The 27,475-nt window shown below is 43.9% G+C and overlaps 1 protein-coding gene across 1 annotated transcript; it reads right to left on the bottom strand.

Annotated features, from left to right (window-relative positions):
- Positions 1-115: 115 nt before the first annotated feature.
- On the bottom strand, positions 116-27,475 carry LOC139456436 (uncharacterized). The gene is made up of 14 exons (XM_071238145.1): positions 27,314-27,475; positions 25,987-26,195; positions 23,330-23,440; positions 22,841-22,963; positions 22,480-22,646; positions 21,391-22,320; positions 18,973-20,451; positions 16,814-18,232; positions 13,649-13,814; positions 10,516-11,834; positions 6,129-7,628; positions 4,784-5,882; positions 3,872-4,045; positions 116-1,008 (listed from the first exon to the last, which is right to left on the bottom strand). Exons 2-14 carry the CDS (start codon positions 26,183-26,185, stop codon positions 986-988), a joined length of 8,709 nt encoding a protein of 2,902 aa, XP_071094246.1. The 5' UTR covers positions 26,186-26,195; positions 27,314-27,475; the 3' UTR covers positions 116-985.

The raw sequence follows: 27,475 nt of genomic DNA, 5'->3' as shown, positions 1-27,475 counted from the left end.
CTCAGAGCATCTATCTGCACAATCAAGTCAGCGAGCCTGGCCACCCGATCCTGTTAAGACAAAATTATAACCCAGGGCTTTTATATGTGAGTGCCCACTTTTATTGACAGAATGTTGACTAAGTCAAGACAAGATATTTATACAAAATATAAATGTTTATTTCTATTAGAAAGGGGTGTATATACAAAATTTGAATAATCGCTCATCTGTTAAAATAATTTGGCAAATATGTTCCCAAACTACAACATAACATCTGATGATGACTGTATGAGCTGTATGACTGATATGCGATTGTACAAACAAAGTCCTTGTGAAGGATACAAATTCAAATGTACAAATATGTATATATATATATATTATTGGCAAGGCCAGACTAATTTATGTTCTTGTTAAAAGAACAAGTCTACACTTTATTAAGTCAAAAAGTACAAAAATAGTAGACATTGTAAATCTAAACATCCAAGTTTTTTTCAGTGGAATTATTCATGTTTTTATTTTGTCTTTGCTTTGTGACATAGTCCTGTGAAACAAGGCATTAAAGCAGTCTGGCCTAAACAACACGTTCCTCACGAACTTCAGCACTCATTCAGCTCTTCACGTCATGTTGGAATTTCTCATGACACATTTGACCCTGACCACTGAGACAGTGTCATACCGTTTAAAGATTTTTAAATGAATTAGTCATGCTAACACGCTCATGCTTTACTTAAGGCTTAAGGAAACGAATGATCATGTTTCCAGTAACTGCTTGTGGCCTCAATGACAATTAGGACGGTTGTAGTGATATTCAGTGTTATAACCACTTTGAATTCAAATCTTTCAATTCAGAGACAACCATGTCAAGTCTCGATATACAATTCATCGTACTTTTATATAAACAAAACATTCCAATGATTCTCCCCATCACAGTTTTTCAATATATTTGTTCACATCTTCTTGCTTACAGGAGTCTCCCAGTTGAAGTATTTCTGGGGCACCGGTAGACCTACTGCTGGATCTCACGCTCCTCTGGAAAACAAAGAAACTTCAATGTTTAAGCAAAGACAACTACATACAGAACTATCAGCATATCGACTGAGGCACTATCTATACTTCAACTATAAAAAGTTAGAAATAACTCCGAGCTTTTTTAAACTGAAGACATGGCGTGAATATTTGAAACTGGTGAGGGAATGCCTTGAACAATACTGAATTTCCAGAATGTCAGGAAAACCTAAAGTTCTGCAGATTAATGTTTCCCCCCTATGGTGATACACACACTGGTGAAACCCACATGCAGGTTGATTATATTGATGGTGCTGACAAACTAAGTAAAAACACAAATCATCCTAATAATTGTATTGAAACCTATGATCCTCCCATTCTTGTGCTACTCATGGACTCCTCTCTAAATAGCCACTGTGGTTGGGGTCAGCGTATGGGTCATATACTAGCATACTCTGTACACACACCCCTGTGGTTGGGGTCAGCGTATGGGTCATATACAAGCACACTCTGTACACACACCCCTGTGGTTGGGGTCAGCATATGGGTTATATACTAGCACACTCTGTACACACGTCCCTGTGGTTAGGGTCAGCATATGGGTTATATACTAGCACGCTCTGTACACACGTCCCTGTGGTTGGGGTCAGCATATGGGTTATATACTAGCACGCTCTGTACACTCACCCCTGTGGTTGGGGTCAGCATATGGGTTATATACTAGCACACTCTGTACACACGTCCCTGTGGTTGGGGTCAGCATATGGGTTATATACTAGCACGCTCTGTACACACGTCCCTGTGGTTGGGGTCAGCATATGGGTTATATACTAGCACACTCTGTACACACACCCCTGTGGTTGGGGTCAGCATATGGGTTATATACTAGCACACTCTGTACACACGTCCCTGTGGTTGGGGTCAGCATATGGGTTATATACTAGCACGCTCTGTACACACGTCCCTGTGGTTGGGGTCAGCATATGGGTTATATACTAGCACGCTCTGTACACACATCCCTGTGGTTGGGGTCAGCGTATGGGTTATATACTAGCACACTCTGTACACACACCCCTGTGGTTGGGGTCAGCGTATGGGTTATATACTAGCACACTCTGTACACTCACCCCTGTGGTTGGGGTCAGCATATGGGTTATATACTAGCACACTCTGTACACACGTCCCTGTGGTTGGGGTCAGCATATGGGTTATATACTAGCACGCTCTGTACACACACCCCTGTGGTTGGGGTCAGCATATGGGTTATATACTAGCACACTCTGTACACTCACCCCTGTGGTTGGGGTCAGTGTATGGGTTAAATACTAGCACACTCTGTACACACGCCCCTGTGGTTGGGGTCAGCGTATGGGTTATATACTAGCACACTCTGTACACACACCCCTGTGGTTGGGGTCAGCGTATGGGTTATATACTAGCACACTCTGTACACACGTCCCTGTGGTTGGGGTCAGTGTATGAGTTAAATACTAGCACGCTCTGTACACACACCCCTGTGGTTGGGGTCAGCGTATGGGTCATATACTAGCACACTCTGTACACACGTCCCTGTGGTTGGGGTCAGTGTATGAGTTAAATACTAGCACGCTCTGTACACACACCCCTGTGGTTGGGGTCAGCGTATGGGTTATATACTAGCACACTCTGTACACTCACCCCTGTGGTTGGGGTCAGCGTATGGGTTATATACTAGCACACTCTGTACACACGTCCCTGTGGTTGGGGTCAGTGTATAAGTTAAATACTAGCACGCTCTGTACACACACCCCTGTGGTTGGGGTCAGCGTATGGGTTATATACTAGCACACTCTGTACACACACCCCTGTGGTTTGGGTCAGCATATGGGTTATATACTAGCACACTCTGTACACACGTCCCTGTGGTTGGGGTCAGCATATGGGTTATATACTAGCACACTCTGTACACACGTCCCTGTGGTTGGGGTCAGCATATGGGTTATATACTAGCACACTCTGTACACACACCCCTGTGGTTGGGGTCAGCGTATGGGTTATATACTAGCACACTCTGTACACACACCCCTGTGGTTGGGGTCAGCGTATGGGTTATATACTAGCACACTCTGTACACACACCCCTGTGGTTTGGGTCAGCATATGGGTTATATACTAGCACACTCTGTACACTCACCCCTGTGGTTGGGGTCAGTGTATGGGTTATATACTAGCACACTCTGTACACTCACCCCTGTGGTTGGGGTCAGCGTATGGGTTATATACTAGCACACTGTGTACACTCACCCCTGTGGTTGGGGTCAGCGTATGGGTTAAATACTAGCACGCTCTGCACACACGTCCCTGTGGTTGGGGTCAGTGTATGGGTCATATACTAGCACACTCTGTACACACACCCCTGTGGTTGGGGTCAGCGTATGGATCATATACAAGCACACTCTGTACACTCACCCCTGTAGTTGGGGTCAGCGTATGGGTTAAATACTAGCACACTCTGTACACACGCCCCTGTGGTTGGGGTCAGCGTATGGGTTATATACTAGCACACTCTGTACACACGCCCCTGTGGTTGGGGTCAGCGTATGGGTCATATACTAGCACACTCTGTACACAAACACCTGTGGTTGGGGTCAGCGTATGGATCATATACAAGCACACTCTGTACACTCACCCCTGTGGTTGGGGTCAGCGTATGGGTTAAATACTAGCACACTCTGTACACACGCCCCTGTGGTTGGGGTCAGCGTATGGGTTATATACTAGCACACTCTGTACACTCACCCCTGTGGTTGGGGTCAGCATATGGGTCATATACTAGCACACTCTGTACACACACCCCTGTGGTTGGGGTCAGCGTATGGGTTAAATACTAGCACACTCTGTACACTCACCCCTGTGGTTGGGGTCAGCGTATGGGTTATATGCGGAGCCTGTTGACCGCTGTGTTCCATTCAAGCTGGCAGCATATTTCTGTCTGGGGTATGTGCTGCCATGGGAGCTACCGTGTAACGACCCCTCATGGAACCTGCCGACGTTGTCATACTGTTGGCCATATGAGGCATACTCTGTAACCAGATGCAACTTACTGTTAGAACATGTTGTGTATACACAAAGACTGAAAATGCACTTAATTTCACATAAATTCACATGTCTGGGTTAGAATTTGCCTTCAGCAACCCTTGCTTGTCATAAGAGGCGACTATGCTTGTCATAATAGAGGCGATTAACGGGATTGAGTGGGCTTATTTGGTTGATGCAAGTCATCAATCCCAATTGCGTGGGTTGATGCTCATGATATCAATCACTGGATTGTTGGCCCAGACTTGATTATTTACAGACCCACCATCATATAGCTGGAATATTGCTTTGAGCGGTGTTGAACAATAAACAAACAAACATAAATTCACTTTCAAGAGTCTTATCACGCTCACTATCCCTGGCAGCAGTTTTACCCTAAAAATATTACCATTCCTATTACATAAATATAATTTAAGAAAAGACCCTGCTGCTGATTGTTTAATTTCACTGAATTGTTTAAACTGTAAACATGACATTACACATATTTTGAAATCCACAGAACCTGAACTACAACTTAAGTGTTTATTCATTTATGAATATGTCATAATTTTACTAATGAGTGTGTTAATGAGAAAAAATGTGTTGTAGTTGAAAAAAGGATTTTGTTTAACAGAGAAAAGGATTGCACGTCTTGCTGACTAAAGAAATATTCTGACTCAAGCAATGGTTTGGCCACATCATAACATTGTATGAATAGTGAGCCCCTTATGAATATCCTCAATTACCTGGTCTCTGACTGGCCATGTATTCCTTTTCTTCCTCTTCAATCAAGGCCTGGTATTTGTTGAGTAGGTACAGCTTCCTCAGGGGACCTAGCAACAGCATGAACGTCGCGTTGATGAGGAGCCCCACAGCCACAGCAGCATCGCGCACCTTGTACACACCAATGGTGGCCACCAGACACCAGATCACCCAACACGGGATGCTGAGCACTGCAATGCCCAGGATCCAACGAGATTCGTAATGATTCTTAGACTTCCTGAATGTTGCAAAGCCAAATATAACAGACAGAGCTATAAGAAGCATGACGTAAACGAGGGACAAGACAAGACTCTCATCGTAAAAGTCATCGGGTGTGCATCTGGGCCACAGCTGGTTGTTGTAGAGCACACGGACTGTTTCTGGAGGCACCAAGATCAGCCACTCCGCATTGATGATAACCTGCACTAGGATGAGAAGTAGGACCACCAGGAACAGTCCACACGGGCGGCCCAGTTTGTTATACTTCACGTTGTCCATCTCCTCCTTGTCCTGGGTTCTCCAGCAGTCCAGCAACTTTACAAACAAGGAACCATAGCATAACGCATACACAAATCCAAGACCAAACCTCCTCAACCCACAGATCTCGGTGTTGGCGTGAGCAATGAAGGCGAAGACAAGAGCGTAGAGAAGGATGATGCCAAAACAGAGGGTGTAGCCGAGGATGGATGTGCCACCACGGTTTGGGTAGACGACCAGGAGGTATATGAACATGCAGGCCGTGATGAAGCATCCAATGGCTGCAATGGTTGCCACGATGATGGCCCAGATGTCGGTGAAGCGCCCGACCACAGTGGGCACTTTGTTGACCTCTACGAGCTGGTCAGTGAGAGAGTTGTAGTAGTTGCCATCCTCCTTCAGGATGTAGATGGCGCTGGTGTAGGAGGTGGCACTGGTCGACGACTGGCGGGTGTAGGTGTGTGTGCCAACACCATCCTGTCTGAGGCAGGTACAGGGGTTCCCTGCCGGGCACTGGGAGATGGGCACCACTCCACTGGTATCCAGGATACCGGAACCAGTGTATTTGCTTTTATCAAGAGTCAGCATACCTTGGTAAGAGCCGATCTGGAATGGCAGAAGTTAAAAATTTACCGTAAATGTTATACTTTCTGTTCATGTACTTAATGTCTGTAAAGTTTTTGTATCAAGTCTAGAAACATCCTGTAAACATGTTACCACCACTGAGCCAAAGTAAGAAGAAGGAATAGCATTGTTTGTTGCTTTATGCTGCAACAAATATAACAAATTGACCAATCAACTGTCACCTTGTAGGACAAGACATAAATGCTGTAAACAACAACCTTAACTCACCTTGGTGTAGTCGTACTTCTTAACACCAGCATCCCGGTAGTAGTTGAGGATGTCGTAGCCAACATCACCATACCTCCCTTCTGTAAACCTGAAGCTGAAGGAACTCCCACTTAGTTCTTGAGCTGGCACTGTCAACTGAGAGTTCAGGATGCTGTTGTAGATCAACTCCCGTCTCCGATTTTCCTGGAGAGCCAAGCAGGCTGAGATGTCGAGCTGGGGGACATTGCGACACTCTTCCAGGTTGTTCAGTCCATATGCAGTGATGTACACAGAGATGATGGTATGAAGGATGAAGGGATCTTCGGGGATCATGTCATCTGTTATCATCTCCTGCCCGGTACAGATGCTGGAGTAATCTTTCTTCAAAGCAGCACTGAGCAGACGACACTTGTGGATAGTCTGGTACAGCTCCTCAAACCAGTCGTCGGGAATTCCACGACGATTATTTAAGGTCAAGGACTTCATGTATGTCTTAAAGGCTTGGACTTCTTCTGAGCGGATTTGAATTGTCACAGCCCCACTAGCCTCAGCTTCGTACCCGTTTACAATATACTGACTGCTGGCCCAATAGTCACTAGCGAGCCAGATGAACCGTCCCGCGAGGCCCTTAGACCTTGTGGCCTGTAGAAGCAGACGTGAGTGCTCAGGGGTTGTGAACAGTATGACTACTCTTGATCCTACCTGTTGACTGAGGTTGTCAAGGATTCGTTCTGCATCTGACAAGGTTGCTCCCAGTTTCATGCCTTCGAGGGCCGAGATACAGGCAGATGATCCTGCAGCATTGGCTTGCAGCAGAAGAGTATCTTTAGCTGCGATTCCATATGGTATAGTTGAATAAACAACAGTGGCATAGTCCCAGTTGAACTTCTTCATAATCTGTAGCATGACAATAGCTTGAATGTTATCTGGTGGCACGGTACGTAGAAAGTAGGGATGGAACTGTTGGCTACTCAGCTCGACAGTGGTTGCACTCTGACTCAAGGTTGTAACATTCAGTGGGGACAACATACTGCTGACAGGGAGAGCTGTGGAGCTGCCGTCTGCTATAACAGCCACGATGGTGGAAGGGGCGATAACTTGTCCCAGCTGACCTGTTCCACAAAACCCCTCCCCACTCATTAAGCTGTAGAGATCCTGCCCGAGTCGATGCTGCTGGTTGCAGGAGTCCAGAGCCAGGCCTCCAAACTGCAGAGATGTTGGGAAGCGCCGGTTTGTGTTGTTGTTCACTGACTCGATAGCGTAGAAGAATGCCATGAGGTTCTGGAACTGGGGGCCAGTGTTGATGGCACCGCAGCCAAATAGGTTTTTGGGGTCATTTGAGTGTATGTCTGCAATGAAGACAAGATTTAGATCGTTCTGATTATCTTTCAACATGTATCGAGATGGCTGGTAGTCAGGGATGACACACGAACACACTTGCTCTGGCTGACAGACGGACCTTTCAGTGATTTCATAGCGGATGTCCAATTTCAGATAATGGGTGTCATTGTAACTGCCCACCTGGAAACAGAAAAAACTCAATCAGAAAATATAAAAAACACAATACACACAGTAATCATGGTAATCTTTATCCCTGAACATAAAACAATGCCTTGGAGAGCAGGAAATGTAACTTAAATGGTAAATCATGTCTAGTGAAGATTAATGTCAAATTTCATCTTTATGACAACCAAGTTTGTTATTCCCGTTCGTTCACCCAGACCATATATGAATCTATCATATGGTCTCTTATTCACCTGAAATCGCTGAAGGATTACAGTGTTTTTTCAAACACTCAATATTTCTTTTAACACTATGAATCATAAACAACTACAATTGTAATCTTGTTTCAAACTCTGAAACGTGCATCGTAGATCGTGCTAGGTGGGCAGAGCATGGACTGTTGTGTTGGTCATCTGCACCTCGTTTAGCATAACAAGAAATACAATCGAAATGGTAAATCCCCATGTCTAGTGATGTTTAATGAAAAAAATCACATTTTCATTGACAAAGTTTGTTATGGCATTGTCGAATCACCTGAACCAATACGATGTAATGTTTTTTACGACCGCTTTCTACAGAATCTGGTCCTCAAAATTCTGCTTACCTACGGTCATATACGGTAGGTCAAGAAACTATTTTGGCATCATGTACATTTTGTCATTTTCAAATCTTTTAGGGATGTAACAATACATAAAATTGCATTGGTTACCCAGTACTTAATGCGGTACACTCAGAGAGCCACTGCCTCACTTAGACCTAGGCCATGCTTGTACTCCCAGGTTTACACATAATTTCAAACCTTGGGCATTGTTGGGTGCCATGACGAAACAAGTAAAGCAAAACCTGACCTTTTAAAATCTTTTTTTTTTGTAAATTGTAAAGAATTGGGTTCGTTTGATGAGAAAGTATATTAAATTCTTTATTTTTCAATGGGTATTTTTGTATAATGTGACATGAAAGTTAAATAAGTCATAACATTTACATGGAAACAAAGCCACATACTGCTTGGTGAAGTTAGGAAAGATATCGTGGATATCACCTGTCTCATGCTTTGAGTTAGGTGAGGTGAGGTGGGGCCAGGTGAAGTAAAACTCATGCTTTGAGTCAGGTGAGGTGGGGCGAGGTGAAGTAAAACTCATGCTTTGAGTTAGGTGAGGTGGGATGGGGCGAGGTGAAGTAAAACTCATGCTTTGAGTTAGGTGAGGTGAGGTGGGGCCAGGTGAAGTAAAACTCATGCTTTGAGTTAGGTGAGGTGAGGTGAGGTGGGGTGAGGTGAAGTAAAACTCATGCTTTGAGTCAGGTGAGGTGGGGCGAGGTGAAGTAAAACTCATGCTTTGAGTTAGGTGAGGTGGGATGGGGCGAGGTGAAGTAAAACTCATGCTTTGAGTTAGGTGAGGTGGGATGGGGCGAGGTGAAGTAAAACTCATGCTTTGAGTTAGGTGAGGTGAGGTGGGGCCAGGAGAAGTAAAACTCATGCTTTGAGTTAGGTGAGGTGAGGTGAGGTGGGGTGAGGTGAAGTAAAACTCATGCTTTGAGTTAGGTGAGGTGAGGTGGGGCGAGGTGAAGTAAAACTCATGCTTTGAGTTAGGTGAGGTGAGGTGAAGTAAAACTCATGCTTTGAGTAAGTTGAGGTGAGGTGGGATGGGGCGAGGTGAAGTAAAACTCATGCTTTGAGTTAGGTGAGGTGAGGTGAGGTGGGGCGAGGTGAAGTAAAACTCATGCTTTGAGTTAGGTGAGGTGAGGTGGGGCGAGGTGAAGTAAAACTCATGCTTTGAGTTAGGTGAGGTGAGGTGGGGCGAGGTGAAGTAAAACTCATGCTTTGAGTTAGGTGAGGTGGGATGGGGCGAGGTGAAGTAAAACTCATGCTTTGAGTTAGGTGAGGTGAGGTGGGGCGAGGTGAAGTAAAACTCATGCTTTGAGTTAGGTGAGGTGGGATGGGGCGAGGTGAAGTAAAACTCATGCTTTGAGTTAGGTGAGGTGGGATGGGGCGAGGTGAAGTAAAACTCATGCTTTGAGTTAGGTGAGGTGAGGTGGGGCGAGGTGAAGTAAAACTCATGCTTTGAGTTAGGTGAGGTGAGGTGGGGCGAGGTGAAGTAAAACTCATGCTTTGAGTTAGGTGAGGTGGGATGGGGCGAGGTGAAGTAAAACTCATGCTTTGAGTTAGGTGAGGTGGGATGGGGCGAGGTGAAGTAAAACTCATGCTTTGAGTTAGGTGAGGTGAGGTGGGGCGAGGTGAAGTAAAACTCATGCTTTGAGTTAGGTGAGGTGAGGTGGGGCGAGGTGAAGTAAAACTCATGCTTTGAGTTAGGTGAGGTGGGATGGGGCGAGGTGAAGTAAAACATGCAGCCAGGGTAACAACAAGAACCATGTGTTAATGTCTTTTGGTATGATGCGGCCAAGGGTCAAACCACCAACCTTCTGCTCTTTGTGCTTTGAGTGAACATTCACAGGTCATTGAGCGTAAGTAACAATAAGTGAATGATTCAGGCCGGGTGCTTTTTAAAAGGTTTTAAACTGGATTTTTACATTTGTCCATGTTCATGATTGGAGTTCTGATGGATCTGTAAAGCTAGTCCTACAAAACACCTCACTCAACTAAAATCAGGATGCAAATAAGGTGTCCCCTAACCTACGTCTTTGTTGTTATGACAATAAAAAATGTTCCAAAATGATTCAAATCACAAAAAAACCTTGGCTGTGTCTCTATGACTGGCATAGTAAGTATCGGGCAAGTTAATACTTGTAACAAGAATGATCGACAACTTCTATAATTTACACTCATGCTGATGCCGATACTGACATGAATTTAAGCCATATACATGAACAGCAGCAAGAATGGGCTTAGGCATGATGAGGAACCACTTTAAGCACTCAACAACCGCTGTGCATGATCTACGCGACTTACGTTCTTGTAGATATACCCTGGTCCTACAGGGTTGGGGATCGGCTCATAGATGTGGTAGCCTCGGTCACTCTCCCCTCCATTTGTAAAGTAGAAAGGTTGTCCCGTGGCATCCTCGAATCTTGCCTTTTCCTTGATGTTGCGGAAGATTCTCTGTCTCCTCTCGCCACTGTTCCTGATGAGGGAGCAGGGGAAGGCGTAGTCGTTGCCACACACCTCCGCCACAGCGTGATGGATCCCGAGAGCTGCTGAGAACACTGCATTCACCACATAGAGAACATATGGGTCCTGTATATAGCCATTAGCTCGGGGGATACCCCGATTACTGGCAGTACAGGGCTTGGAAAACTCTGAGGTTGGGCTGGTGAGGTAGCAGTTGTGAACCTCCTGGAAGAATTCATCAAACCATGGATTGTCCTTGTAATTGGAGGGGATCTTTGATTCCAGGTACTGATCAAACCCAGGTAAATCAGCTGTTTCCACGTCAAATGTCACGGCTTTTCGGTTCCGAATGAGTCTGTCAAGCCCATTCAGGAGGTCGACATCCATGCCCCACTTGTCTGTCCCGATGAAGAAGTACTGTCCTCGGATGTTGTCGTCATCTTCAGCAGCCAGGAGGATAGCACGCGGATCATCTACAAACAGGACGACCACCTTATTGTAAGTGTTATTAGCGATTGCCTGAAGGGTCAAGGATGCCTCAGACCGGAGCACAGGACCATTTTTACCTATGGTGATGTTCTGTGAGACACAGATACGATTCAAGTATGCGAGACGCAGGAACTCATCTTTTCCCTGTTCACCTACACTGTCGAATGTGCTGATCACCTGAACATTGTCAATCTTAAACCTCTTCAGGTATGAGATGATGGCTCGGGCTTGTTTATCATCCGCTGGAACAGTACGCAAGAAGTACCGATGTGTCCGCGAATCTCGGAGCTCTAAGCTGGTAGCCCCATAGCTTATCTGCGGGATGGACAGAGCGTCGAGAACATCAGCAACTCGGATGGATGCCTTCGTTTCAAATGTCCCTATATAGACATCAAAGTTTTTAGGGTTGACAGTTACACCCTGCTTCCTCAAGTTGATGTTGCCACTGTGGATGTTGGCAACAAGGTTGGCGGCACGCGTTGGGCTCTGGCAGACGTCCAGACCAATGGCGCCGAGATCAATCCCATTGAGCTTGCCTTCAAAGATTCCTTGCTTTTTGTTGACATAATCGACAGCATAGTTAAATGCTTCCAGGAGCTCAAAGCCATGTTTCTGGTTGATGTCTCCACATGTGAAGGGTGTGGCGCCTTTTCGGTGGACATCAAATAAACCTAGGAAGAAAATGGTGGGAATAAATGTCCTACTGTTCAACCAATATCATGTTTATTTTCAAACAGAATCATCTTTCTTTGATAATGTTAAGTTTTTTAATTTACTATAGTGGTGTAACGATACAGCGATACAGTATTGTATCGTGATATGAGGCCCATGATACAAGACATCCAATCTCACTAAAATAAGATCTAAGTTCTCGCTGCCGCTAAACAAAGGTCTGAGGACATCCCATTACGGGTCACGTCAGAACGACCTTTTGCGTACTTTGACCAACCACTGAAACGAAGAACAAGAAGTCGACATCAGCCAATTAGAAAGCAGCTTTCTCAAGCTTTACGGCACTCGTTTCAACCTGGCGACTTCCATTTCAGACTACGCTTGAAAAATATGTTGACACAGTTCTCGATTAAAATTTTGAAAACTGAACAAAAGAACAATCCGGAATGTCTAATATGTGGTTACGATTGTATTGCAGTGCTTCCCACATACTGTGCAACGCCTCCTCTGTTCAAATGTTTATCCTACGGAAGCGAGAGACAGACGGTAATTTTGACAGAATCAGTCGTAGGGGCCGTAACTGTTGTTTGGAATACCCTGTTTTAACGTTTTTGAGGTTGCATGTTTAGAAAACACATTCCGACTGTCACTTTCATGATCTGGTAAGCGATGCTTTGATTGGTCGGATGAATGGTCGTTCTGACTTGACCCATAATGGGATGTCCTCAGATCTTTGTTTAGCGATAGTGAGAGCTAAGATCTGATTTTAATGAGATTGCAAGACATCTATTTATGACCCCTGTATTGCAACACATACGATACATTTCAGTACAAGATATTTTGGTGTAAAAACATGTTAATAATACCAGGAAATGTTCAACTACCAGCTTGTGCATATTCTCTAGTATTACCCAGTTGGCTATAAATAGCATAACATTCACAGTGCCCTCTACCAATATGATTCTGCCCTACAATATCCCGTCTTTGATCCCTAGAATTTAATAACAAATGATTCGGGGCTGTGATTCACCTGCAGAAAGAAAGAATATCAACTTGTCAAATAAAAGTATACTGTATGGGGATACGAATCCATATCCACAGAATCAAGATATGAATCGTATTGCGACCAAACCATATTGTTACACCTCCAATTTACTACTGTAATATGTTTACAAAGACACTAAGCCTGCAAAACAAATTATGTGGAATTATTTTACATTTACAAGTGCCATAAAATGTAATCTCAACTACCTAGCCCCAATGTGACCCCACTTAAACTGATGTAACCACAACTGACCTAGACCAATGTGACCTCAATGTGACCCCACTTAAACTGATGTAATCTCAACTGACCTAGCCCTATGTGACCCCAGTTGACCCCACTTAAACTGATGTAACCTCACCTGACCTAGCCCCAATGTGACCCCACTTAAACTGATGTAATCCCGATTACCCAAGCCCTATGTGACCTCAATGTGACCCCACATAAACTGATGTAATCCCGATTACCCTAGCCCCATGTGACCTCATTTGACCCCACTTAAACTGATGTAATCTCAACTGACCTAGCCCCATGTGACCCCAATTGACCCCACTTAAACTGATGTAACCTCAACTGACCTAGCCCCATGTGACCCCAATTGACCCCACTTAAACTGATGTAATCTCAACTGACCTAGCCCCATGTGACCTCATTTGACCCCACTTAAACTGATGTAATCTCAACTGACCTAGCCCCATGTGACCCCAATTGACCTCACATTGATTTTGACTCTTCAGTAGGACTGAAGCCCAACAAAGGGAGACAACTCACCAACAAGGTTGAAGGAACCAGGCTTGTATGTGAAAGCATCAAAGTTGTTTGCCGACCTCTGGCACGCTAGACAAGCTGAGTCACAATCTGACTTCACTGTGCGGAACTTTGTCTGAAGGTTCAGTAGATCTACCAGAGACAGACTTGTGCTATTGTAGGTTCCTACCTGTAGGCGTGAGCACACTGATGTAGTCAACTGTTAGCAGACGGGGAAGACTAATTGTCATAGTAACTTAATGCCTAATGTCCAGATACAGTAACAAATTATGAAACTTCTCATGATTACCAGGAAAAACTATAAAAAAAACACAATCGGTTTGCAGCTGCACATATCAATCTGGCATCCTAAACTGACTATTGCTAATATTGCACACTGTAACATATTACTTTCATGTTTACTCATGAGTGAGAGGGAGAGACTGAGTGACTGGGTATATTGGTAGGTGTGTGTGAGTGAGAGGGAGAGGGAGAGTGACTGTGGCTATATTGGTAGGTGTGTGTGTGTGAGAGGGAGAGGGGGAGTGACTTGGTATATTGGTAGGTGTGTGTGAGTGAGAGGGAGAGGGAGAGTGACTGTGGCTATATTGGTAGGTGTGTGTGTGTGAGAGGGAGAGGGGGAGTGACTTGGTATATTGGTAGGTGTGTGTGAGTGAGAGGGAGAGGGAGAGTGACTGTGGCTATATTGGTAGGTGTGTGTGTGTGAGAGGGAGAGGGGGAGTGACTTGGTATATTGGTAGGTGTGTGTGTCTGTGAGAGGGAGAGAGGTGGCTATATTGGTAGGTGTGTGTGTGTCTGTGGGAGAGGGTGAGTGACTGTGGCTATATTGGTAGGTGTGTGTGTCTGTGAGAGGGAGAGGGTGAGTGACTGTGCCTATATTGGTAGGTGTGTGTGTGTGAGAGGGAGAGGGGGAGTGACTGTGGCTATATTGGTAGGTGTGTGTGTGTCTGTGAGAGGGAGAGGGTGAGTGACTGTGGCTATATTGGTAGGTGTGTGTGTGTGAGAGGGAGAGGCTGAGTGATTGTGGCTATATTGGTAGGTGTGTGTGTGTCTGTGGGAAAGGGTGAGTGACTGTGGCTATATTGGTAGGTGTGTGTGTGTCTGTGGGAGAGGGTGAGTGACTGTGGCTATATTGGTAGGTGTGTGTGTGTCTGTGGGAGAGGGTGAGTGACTGTGGCTATATTGGTAGGTGTGTGTGTGTGTGGGAAAGGGTGAGTGACTGTGGCTATATTGGTAGTGTGTGTGTGTGAGAGGGAGAGGCTGAGTGACTGTGGCTATATTGGTAGGTGTGTGTGTGTGTCTGTGGGAGAGGCTGAGTGACTGTGGCTATATTGGTAGGTGTGTGTGTGTGAGAGGGAGAGGCTGAGTGACTGTGGCTATATTGGTAGGTGTGTGTGTGTCTGTGGGAGAGGGTGAGTGACTGTGGCTATATTGGTAGGTGTGTGTGTGTCTGTGGGAGAGGGTGAGTGACTGTGGCTATATTGGTAGGTGTGTGTGTGTCTGTGGGAGAGGTGAGTGACTGTGGCTATATTGGTAGGTGTGTGTGTGTCTGTGGGAGAGGTGAGTGACTGTGGCTATATTGGTAGGTGTGTGTGTGTGAGAGGGAGAGGGTGAGTGACTGTGGCTATATTGGTAGGTGTGTGTGTGTCTGTGGGAGAGGGTGAGTGACTGTGGCTATATTGGTAGGTGTGTGTGTGTCTGTGGGAGAGGGTGAGTGACTGTGGCTATATTGGTAGGTGTGTGTGTGTGTGGGAAAGGGTGAGTGACTGTGGCTATATTGGTAGTGTGTGTGTGTGAGAGGGAGAGGCTGAGTGACTGTGGCTATATTGGTAGGTGTGTGTGTGTGTCTGTGGGAGAGGCTGAGTGACTGTGGCTATATTGGTAGGTGTGTGTGTGTGAGAGGGAGAGGCTGAGTGACTGTGGCTATATTGGTAGGTGTGTGTGTGTCTGTGAGAGAGGGTGAGTGACTGTGGCTATATTGGTAGGTGTGTGTGTGTCTGTGGGAGAGGGTGAGTGACTGTGGCTATATTGGTAGGTGTGTGTGTGTGAGAGGGAGAGGCTGAGTGACTGTGGCTATATTGGTAGGTGTGTGTGTGTCTGTGGGAGAGGTGAGTGACTGTGGCTATATTGGTAGGTGTGTGTGTGTGAGAGGGAGAGGGTGAGTGACTGTGGCTATATTGGTAGGTGTGTGTGTGAGAGAGGGAGAGGGGGAGTGACTGTGGCTATATTGGTAGGTGTGTGTGTGTCTGTGGGAGAGGGTGAGTGACTGTGGCTATATTGGTAGGTGTGTGTGTGTCTGTGGGAGAGGGGGAGTGATTGGGCTATATTGGTAGGTGTGTGTGTGTCTGTGGGAGAGGGTGAGTGACTGTGGCTATATTGGTAGGTGTGTGTGTGTCTGTGGGAGAGGTGAGTGACTGTGGCTATATTGGTAGGTGTGTGTGTGTCTGTGGGAGAGGGTGAGTGACTGTGGCTATATTGGTAGGTGTGTGTGTGTGAGAGGGAGAGGCTGAGTGACTGTGGCTATATTGGTAGGTGTTGTGGGGTTGGTAAAAGGGTTGTGCAGCTTTGTAAAGTATTACAGTTACATCACAGCACTTAATGTCACTATGTGGCCGGACTAACCTAGGTGTTGCAGGACTAACCTAGGTGTTTCAGGACTAACCTAGGTGTGGCCGGACTAACCTAGGTGTTGCAGGACTAACCTAGGTGTTTCAGGACTAACCTAGGTGTGGCCGGACTAACCTAGGTGTGGCCGGACTATCCTAGGTGTTTCAGGACTAACCTAGGTGTTGCAGGACTAACCTAGGTGTTGCAGGACTAACCTAGGTGTTTCAGGACTAACCTAGGTGTTGCAGGACTAACCTAGGTGTTGCAGGGCTAACCTAGGTGTTGCAGGACTAACCTAGGTGTTGCAGGACTAACCTAGGTGTTGCAGGTCCGTTTTCTGTCTCCAACATTTACTACTTTGTGTGAAACCTTCATGTTGCTGACAAACAAAAGATAAATCTGACAATCTGATAAATTTAAACTCCTGATCAGTATATTCTGACATAACAAATGGACACAACTTTGCGAATTACAGCAGCTCATACCACCACTCGCATCACTGGCCCCCCATGCTCTTTATGTAATCAAATACACATAATGTTGAATAGGGACAATGCATACCTTCACCTGTGACCCATCATCGAGAAACTGTTCAATCGTGTAGCCTCGATCTGCCTCCCTGTTGATGAAGCGGAAGAAGTCTCCCATCACATCAGTAAAGTTCATAACATCCATGTGTGCCATGATTTTCTCATATGTATCAGCACTGTTTGTGAAGTTCTTACAGACTCCAGGCTGGCTGCCACACTTCTCCTCCAGTGTACGCTTCACTCCTTCAGCAATGGAGTACACAGCGTTGATAGTGGACAGGACTCGCAGGTCTTGTATGTAATTAGCTGTTGTGACACTGACGTAATTCTGGTCGCAGTTTACGAGGAAGCGGAATGTTCCTGGAAGGTTGCATTGGTAGCGTTCCTCATAGTACTCTCGGAACCAAGGGTTGGGGTTAGCCATGGTGGGCCTCTTGCTTGCAAGGTAGCTTGTGAACGCAGGCACTGAGGGAGAGTTAAAGTTGAATGTTATAGAATTGGGAACTGTTTGACTGACATCTGATGGCAGGGTCCAGCGTCTGTTTGCGATGAAGATGATACGGTTTTTCGGATACGATCTTTGTTTTGCACGTAGCAGCTCAGAAATGTAGGAATCTGGTTCTGCGAATACAACAACAACTTGCGTTGTGGATACATTTATAGATCTTAGGATTATGTCCATACTTCCATCAGTGTCAAACTCATAGGAATCAAGGAGGCACACTCCCTCATCCTTAGCCAAGTTACGGAACTCGTCCCTCGACTCTCTACTGCTGAAGTCAGGTGCATTCAGGGTGATGACGTAATTAAATCCTAATTGTTTTATAAGCTTGGCCATGGCTCTTACAACATGCATATCAGACTTGATCGTACGGAAGAAAGTGGAAAACCGATCCTTGTCATCCAGCAGAGGTGCTGTCGCTGCTGGGCTGACGATGGGAACGCCAATCTTACTGAGTATGTTTGAGACCTCAATGGTGCTCTTGCTATCATAGCTCATCCAGGAAAGAAAGTCCTGGGTTCTGATGGGGTTCATGTTGCTGTCCTGTAGCATCAGCTGACTGGAGTAGATGCTGTTGATGAGAGCCTTGGATCTTGAGGAGCTGCTGCAACCATCCAACAGCAGACCCCCCAGACGGACATTGTTAAACATGGCCCCATTGTTGATCATCTGGAGGGCATAGGCAAAGGCCTCTGTGTACTGAAATCCATTGCTCACACGCATCTTTCCGCAAGTGAAACGTGTCATACCTCCCATGTGGACATCGAAGATGGCGGGGATGATGATGTCGCCTTCGATGTATTGGTACTTCATTTCCTGGAAGATGTAAAGACACTCAGTGCAGGTCCCAGGACACATCGACATGAAGGTGGCTGGGGCCGCTCCCCCACTCAACAGGAGGCCGGTGCTTTCAGTGTAACCATATGTCTCCGGACTGAATTCTCCCACCTACAAGACAGCAAATTGATTTGATGAGAAAACTGAACAAAAGAGTGTTATGTACGAATACAACTAACCAAAAGCAGGACCTTGTTGACAGACATACATACATTACTAGTGCAGTCACTATGTTTACTATAAGCAGGGAAACCAACTCATTTTCCTGAACACTTTTAATTAATTTTAACATGTTTAATGTTCACTTCATAGATCAGATCACAGGTAAACTGTCAAAAGTAATAATTTCCCCACAGGATACTTGAAATGGGGACGGAATGCAGGTGGGCGTCTACTATTTTCACTGTACGAGTAAAAGTATTAAATGTTCTTTTTTATAGCAAAATTCTCTGAAAGCTGCCTAAATTGTGTTTCAACAAATCTGGTTTGGATGATTTCAAACATACTAAATGAGTGACTTGAGTGGCTTAACACTACTTCAAACAGTATTCCAGTTATATCACAGTGTGTCAGCTTAATGTTAGAGGGAAGCAAAAGTGATGCAGATTTCAGATGTTCACGTACTTAGGTGAAACCCTCGAGCAGAGGTATGGTGCTGACAAACCAAATCGAAACAAATAGAAACACAATCAGGGTGAACCAGGATTCAAACCCACAATCACAGATTTCTGTGTATATATAGGACAGAAAAGTAGTGTCTGGTTCCCCCTTTGGGTCCCCCCTACGATCCAGCAAGCTGTTACAGCCCCTACTCAGTTATTGCACATTATAGTGTAGCCCTGAGAACTCACAAGGATATAGCCTGTGTTCCGTCGGTAGTTGTACACATCGATCATGACGTTGCCCTCATAGCCAATGAAAGAGAAATCTGTCGGAGGGTTCGATCCTTCAAGCCTGAACCTTGAAGCTCTGATATTCTCCAACAGGCGGTTTCCACGTGTTCCTGAGCTTGTGAAGTTGCCACATACACCATTGTAGTTGACACCGCAGTATTCCACCAGGGTCGTGTGGAGTCCATGAGCAACTGCATACACTGAGTTTATTACAAAGATGCTCTCTTCCGTAAGCTCAAAATTTGGTGCCTGCGTAATAGGTCTATTACGATCAGCACAGCGCGCTGCTTTTCCATTTGGGTTTTGTGGTCCAATATAACAGTCAAACATGTTCTCAAACCACTCAGTGAACCAAGGGTTTTGCTGGTTAGTGTCTGCTCTCAGGCCGCTCAGATATGTGCTGAAAAATGTGAGGTCGGGGACACGCCATTTAATGGAGATAACCCCATCGGCTGCTTCTTCCAAACCTTGAACCAATTTCTGTTTCCTCCCAAAAGGAGAATTAGCCAGGATGGCAAACTCTCCAGTTGCGTTGGCATTGATGATGTCTTCAAGGAAGGTTCGGTACTGATATTCGTGAGCAATGACGAGAACTGGCTTGACCATTGGTCGGCTTCGGAGCCTTGAGATGATGTCACGGCCATAACTGTGAGTTGCAACAACACAAATACCATGTGCAGCTGCCATTTTCCTGAAGACTTCATTTCCATTTAACGAGAAAGCATTCCCCTCAACATACACAACTTGTACAAAGTACCAGCCCTGCTTCTTCAAGATGTTGATAATGGCTGCCATTTCCTCATCAATTCCAGGATGAATTCTCAGGTAGTAGGGGTATTTTCTACGGTCAGACAACATACTTGATGTACTGGAATACCCAACCAGTGGCCTCTTGACATCATTCATTAGGTCGGCAATGGGAATTGTCAAGCCTGAGGTGTGAGCAGCCACATAAGCATCAACACTTCGGGGGTCTAAAGTGTTCCCGGAGGAGTCCTTCACTACAAGCGTGCTTCTCTGCACTTCAGAGATGAAGTTTCTAGACAGCGTTCCGCTCTTACAGTCGTCAATTCCCAGACCCCCCAAACTGACACCTCTCAGGAACTGAGGGTTAGGGGACTTGAACCTGTTGGGAACTTCTCTCAAGGCATAGGCCATGGCTTCCAAATACTGCACTCCTGAACGGGCATTCAGGTCCAAAGGTCCACAGGAGTACTGCTGTTCTCCAGCGTTGTGTACACTGAAGATGCCATTGACGATGATGTCCCCGTGGATGTAGAGGTACTTGGTGGGAGAAGGCATGCCGAGGCAGGGAGTGCAGCCATCCTGTGGGCAGGGAGACGGTGGCAGGGGGGAGAGTGCATTGTCCCGAGTAAGGTCGTACATCCTCACTTGTTCCATGTTCATTGACAGAATCCCGTTGATCCAAGACCCAACCTGCAAACAGTGAACATAATGATGACAAGCATAACAAGGCAGAAAGTGCCAGCTCTCACTAATCCCCCTGACTTCTTCTCAACATATTTCTAAGTTTAAAACATGAAGAATGCAACATTTTCTCAGAAAACCCACTTATCAAAATAAAACTCTGCACTGCATCTCTCCCATTGGTTTCGAAACTGTACCCCTAATTGGTAAAGAATCCATGAAGTAGTTTTCAAGTTATAGATCTCACAAATGTTGAAGTAAAAAAAAATTCTAAGTTCAAAACATGAAAAATATCACACTGCACCTATCCTGTTAGCATAGAAAGTGTTCACCAAGTTTGAAAAGAATCTATGAAGTAGTCTTCAAATTACAGGTCACACACAAACAATGTCCTCGAAGGATGGATGGATGGACAGAATTCCTTGGTGTAACTTTTAGGTTGGGGGTATGAAAAGTGTAAAATAATCAATGTTTCGGTTTCATGATTTATCTGTTTTACCATAGCAGCATAAGCAAACAGTGATCAGAGGTTGAAAGGAAGACATCAGTAGAAATCATACATGTAAATAAATCTATGGCTTTTTGTTTTCAACATCTTTTGTAATAAAATACCTCGAAGTAAAACACACCAACTGAGGTCATCATGCATTATAATGAGTGACTTGGGCAATCCAAATGAGACTTTAAGCTTTCAATGACACTTTACCATTGTCTACCATGTTTACTTTTCTGATAACTTAGTTCGATCTAGCAATGTTTGAAACAATCACAAAGAGAATGTTTCAACTCATTCAAGCAAATCTGTAGCAGTCAAAAACCCAAACAAGCAAACATTTTTTTCAAAAGAGACCACAGTTCTTCCCAAGAATTTTCAAGACCAAACCAAATTACACACAGTTAATCTGAAAATGGAAACCGAAAACAATTTAACTAATTTCTTCTACTAACCCTTCTGAACTTGAATCCCAGGGTATCCCCTCCGACTGGGGCATCGTTGTAGTTCCAAATATCATAGGCTGGGTTAACAATGTCTCCGTTTTCGCTGTAGCGGACCTTTGCTGCTGAGAAGTAAGGTGCGTACTTGTCGGAGGCCAGACTTGGCGCCCTCTCCTGTTTCCCATAGGTGAAGTTCACCTTCATCAGGTAGTTCTCCAGGAAGGTCTTGGAGGTCATGCTGCGGAGAGCCATGCAGGACGTGTTTGCTACTGAGCCCGCACACACTGCTGCCTGTGCATTACGGAGAGCAACAGCATAGGTATACACAGCATGAACAGCTGGTTCTACAAATCGGTCCTGGATGAAAGATTCCCGTTTCTGTCGTTCTGTTTGGATCTTGTCGCTGCATGGAGTAGGGAATCGGCCGCTGCCAACTGTTGGGAAAAAGCACTGGTTCTGTTCGCTGTACCATTCCTGGAACCAGGGGTTCTCTGGTGAAGGACTGTTTTCGTTTATTCTTACCCAATGATCTTCAAATTCCACGATATACCTGGATGTTGGTATGATGGAAATAATTCCACGGGGGTAGTTATTCGTTCCAAAGTTTTTGGTTAGAGAAATACTATCTGTGAACACCCACTGCAGATTACCCATGTTAGTGTATGCAGCATTATTGCTTCGTTCAAGGAGAGCATACGCTACAGAGGGTGTGCCAAAATACAGGACTCCAACCGTCTTAGTGAGGAGCAGACGGTCCAAGACAGCATCAATGGTGGCATCCATGGTGTCGGATGGAGATGTGGTGATGGCAGCAGTGAGACAGATACCAGCAGTCACCAAGCGAGGGCGTATTTCTCCATATGACTGGCGGCCATGGGAGTTGTCGGTGTAAACTATACTGATATATTTCCAGTTGAATTTCTTGATAGCTTCAATAACCACCTGGAACAAATAGACATACTTCAACATAGCTCTGCATACGCATGTCATTTCTCAGAAGAACTGCATGGAAAAGGGATAACGCAGGGTTAACACAATTACTAGTTTGTTCATGTTGATAGTCCCAAGGCTGGATCTCATCCCGAGTTTCTCCCTACTTACATCCATGAGTGGTCCGTCCGGAGGGATTGTCCTCATGAACGTGGGGTAACGCTGGGCACTGCTCAGCTCAGGGGCAGTAGCCATGAAGGACACCACAGGGATGTTGAAGTTTTCGGCAAAGTTGGATACATCAATACTTGCATCGCTGTCTGAAGCCCCGACAATACCTGGTGGGGGCACAATCATATCTTTCATTACATCCAATCTTCAGTGAATTATCATGATTATGTATTCGAAAAACATGTAATAGAAACATTTGGGTTTTTCTGAAAAGACATTACACTACAATCAACAACAACAACAATAATAATAATTAAAAAATAGATTGGGGCCTGTGTGGAGAAGTAGGTGGTGGACTGACCTAGTGTGATTCCTGAAGCACTCCTTGTACAGGCCTGGGTGTTGGAGGAGAACTGGGGGAAGTAGCTCTGTGCCGCCGAAACCGCCCCCTCACTCCGGCTGCAGTAGTCACGGATATTTATACCTACAAACATGGACAAGCATCATTATCCAATATCATATTGGCAAAACAGTCTGAAACTTTAGTTTGTCTGCCACTAGTCCAAGACCTTAGTCTAGGAAAAACAGTTTCTGTTGAGTAGGCTCAGGTCAACAACATTAAAACATACATGGACTACAATTGTTGCCAATACATAATTTCAAAGCCTTTGGTTATATTAGAGTCTGGTATACTAGTCTGAGACTTGTCAATGTCCACGATGTATCTGTGAATGTGGCATGGTGACCATTGTCAGATACTTGATTTTAAGTGTTCAACCGTTTGGGATAAGCACTCCCAATAAATGTCAATATCTGAGACAATCAGACAGCTGCAGCCGTGACCACTCACCTAACTTGATGCCGGGGACATAGGTACTGGTGAGGTTATCGCCGTTCAGGATCTGGTCCTTCTTGTTGAGCAGCTCCAGTGCCCAGCGAATCGCTTCATAGGCTTGCATATCTACACACACACAAACACATGCTGCAGTTACAACAAATATACTCTTGTAGATTGTTAGTTCTTTCCCAACCATAATGTAAGCTTGCAAACACTCCCTGTGCTAAGACAGACAGGTAAACTTGATGACTAGTTCTAAAGATAAATAAACATGATGACCAGTCATACAGACAAGTAAACATGATGACTAGTCATACAGACAAGTAAACATGATGACTAGTCATACAGACTAGTAAACATGATGACTAATTCTAAAGATAAATAAACATGATGACCAGTCATACAGACAAGTAAACATGATGACTAGTCATACAGACAAGTAAACACGATGACTAGTTCTAAAGATAAATAAACATGATGACCAGTCATATAGACAAGTAAACATGATGACTAGTCATACAGACTAGTAAACATGATGACTAGTTCTAAAGATAAATAAACATGATGACCAGTCATACAGACAAGTAAACATGATGACCAGTCATACAGACAAGTAAACATGATGACTAGTCATACAGACAAGTAAACATGATGACCAGTCATACAGACAAGTAAACATGATGACCAGTCATACAGACAAGTAAACATGATGACTAGTCATACAGACAAGTAAACATGATGACCAGTCATACAGACAAGTAAACATGATGACTAGTCATACAGACAAGTAAACATGATGACCAGTCATACAGACAAGTAAACATGATGACCAGTCATACAGACAAGTAAACATGATGACTAGTCATACAGACAAGTAAACATGATGACCAGTCATACAGACAAGTAAACATGATGACTAGTTCTAAAGATAAATAAACATGATGACCAGTCATACAGACAAGTAAACATGATGACTAGTCATACAGACAAGTAAACATGATGACTAGTCATACAGACAAGTAAACATGATGACCAGTCATACAGACAAGTAAACATGATGACTAGTCATACAGACAAGTAAACATGATGACTAGTCATACAGACAAGTAAACATGATGACTAGTCATACAGACAAGTAAACATGATGACTAGTTCTAAAGATAAATAAACATGATGACCAGTCATACAGACAAGTAAACATGATGACCAGTCATACAGACAAGTAAACATGATGACTAGTCATACAGACAAGTAAACGTGATGACTAGTCATACAGACAAGTAAACATGATGAATAGTTCTAAAGATAAATAAACATGATGACCAGTCATACAGACAAGTAAACATGATGACCAGTCATACAGACAAGTAAACATGATGACTAGTTCTAAAGACAAATATGTCAGCACCATACCCGTGCTCGTGGGTTTCACCGAAGTGGTAAACATCTGAGACCTGCATCATTTCGGGTTTTCCTCCTACATTAAATAGACGCGCCGTGGTATAACTGGAATACGGTTAAAAGCGACGTTAAACACAACTCACTCACTCACTTAAGACAAATAAACATGATGACTAGTCATACGGAAGAGTAAACATGATGACTAGTAATACGGAAGAGTAACAATGATGACTAGTCAAACGGAAGAGTAAACATGATGACTAGTTCTAAAGACAAATATGTCAGCACCATACCCGTGCTCGTGGGTTTCACCGAAGTGGTAAACATCTGTTTTACAGATAGGTAAATATGAAGACTAGTCTTTCAGTAACCACAATAAATATCGGTAACACCACAGATTGATGGAAGATTCTAAAGAAAGTACACAGAACAAAACAAATCATATGTATTTCAGACATTCCAGATCTACATTTTTTGTGAAAACTATACATAACTGAGCATAGCTGCAGAAATTCTGCCCTGGTCTCCCGTGCAGGCACGTTACTAACAGACTGCAGCTTACTGCTCATTCACTCAATATGTCCGTACAGGCTAAACATGGTAATAACAGGCCTGGTCTAATATCTGGTTCTTTGTGCAGCCTCTAAATAAGAAGAGTCTTGACCAGACAAGCCAGAGATTGACACCATGAGCACGCTTTCAGGAGATTGCAACACATGTTCAACCAAGTAACTGAGTCTGACCAACCGGCCCAATGCCTGTAGTCAGCACATATGGGAAGCATAGGTTACTGCAAACTTAGTCTAACCCAAAATGCTTCCAAAGACACACACTTGTAGAAATTGTAGAATTGTGGAAGAATCGTAGTGACCACAGTGACTTTAAACAAGTTAGTTTACACTATGCTAGCTAGACAATGATAATGAGGAATTTCCCCAAAAATTAAATTCATTTTTCACAACTGTAACTTCGATGTAAGAAGCCTTATTTTCTAACTTTTTGTTAGATCATGTTACATCATGTCCATCACATACAAAGCCTCATCTTGCTGATAACAACAATTCTGAAAGTAGTATCCTAGTATCATGAGTGATAACAATCTTTGCTATGAAGTTTATCATGTTAATAGTGATTTCAATAAGAATATTAATGATTTTATTTTTAATGGTAACTAAAGCTGTTAGCCCATTCCTTCATTATTGGTCCCATCTAAAATGAATCTTTTCCACTATCTTCATCATGTTCATCAAACATTAAAGGCATCTCACCTGAAGTAATTGTTCCACAGCCAAATCCATTTGTTCCTTCCTCATGCATAGCCAATACACCTCCAATGATGGCATCGGCACCTGGCTGTATGGATACTTCTGACTTGGCAGCATCACATGTCTGTCGACTCAGAGACTGACTCGTGACCAGCGCCAGACAGGTCACTGTGACCACCAAGACTCCATGTAGTAAAACCATTTTTCAACTACTGAAAAAACAAATTGAACACAATTAAGGAACCATTTTTATTTGAAAATAAAAAAAACAAATGCAGTTTATCACAATTTGAAAGAATATTTAAACAAGTTTTCAAAGAATATCCCTCCTTTATAATTTTTTTTAAAAACATAGCAAACAAAACAAAGTGAATTTGTCCCAAAGTATACCATGTACTGTTTGTACAGCAAAGTCAATGGAGCTGGATGCAAAGTGTTATGGAACTACAGTATTCAATAACTAAGAATGAGTCCAGAAAGTCCAGGAGCCCTTGTCATATTAACCTAACATTAACATGAAATACTATAGCAGAAAATCGCAAGGACATCAGGTCCCTTAATATTCCAACACTGTACCCATGATTTTTTTTAAAACAGTACACCTAAATATAGTATAACTGTGGTCAGGTACTGTAGCAGTAGGTATGATAGGCACTAGGCAGCGGCAGAAACTTAATGTTATATTCCACTAGTCCTTAAAATGATATCATACAGCAAAACCCTTAATAATGACAAATTTCTACAAGAGGTTTATACCGTAACTATTGGGCAGTTTGACAAGGAGTATAGGCATTAAATATGTTTAAATGAGAACATGGTGAGGTGTTAGCTTTAAACATGGTAAATCATCATTGTTCATTTTGAAGCTGTAAACCTGAATTCATGCTGCATATTCGTTGCTGTTATCAGTCGGTTATGGAACAGTTAGTATTATTGAGTCAAAGATGAGAAGGACATTTTGAGTGTTTAAAATCATGAGAAAGTATAGTATGCTAATTTGAGTCTTGTCAGTAAGCTAAGCTTGGTTGAGTTATTTTTCCTCAGAAGAGCACAAACTGAAAACATAAACACGGCAACAATATTTATAATCATTACTTGTTCGTTGATTCCAAAATGTCAGTTTACCAAATACTACTTAGAATTTACATAACTAAAAAGGATTTACCACTGTCATTATCATAACAACATATAGAGTCAAGACACAGCACATATATATAGTGATATTGCATTAGGTCTAGTATGCCCCTCCCGAAGCCTCAGCTAACAGTTATCGTGCATAATTCTCATACATAATTGCTGTACAATATACAGACACTGTATAATAAATTACCTTATATTCAAACTGACATTAAATCCAGAAACTCGGACCAAACGGTCCTATTCAAGCCGAAGAACCGCTGTCTCCTTTTTGACGTTATATTTTGAGATCCTTCTCGTTCCACCCGCAAACCGGCCCAATGATTTTGGCCCTTCCCCGATAAAACAGGTTGTG

This window comes from Haliotis cracherodii, unplaced genomic scaffold (assembly GCF_022045235.1).
Source record: "Haliotis cracherodii isolate W230 unplaced genomic scaffold, xgHalCrac1.p SCAF_11, whole genome shotgun sequence".
NCBI classification, from domain to species: Eukaryota; Metazoa; Mollusca; class Gastropoda; order Lepetellida; family Haliotidae; genus Haliotis; species Haliotis cracherodii.
This window is presented reverse-complemented; position numbering and strand designations above follow the sequence as displayed.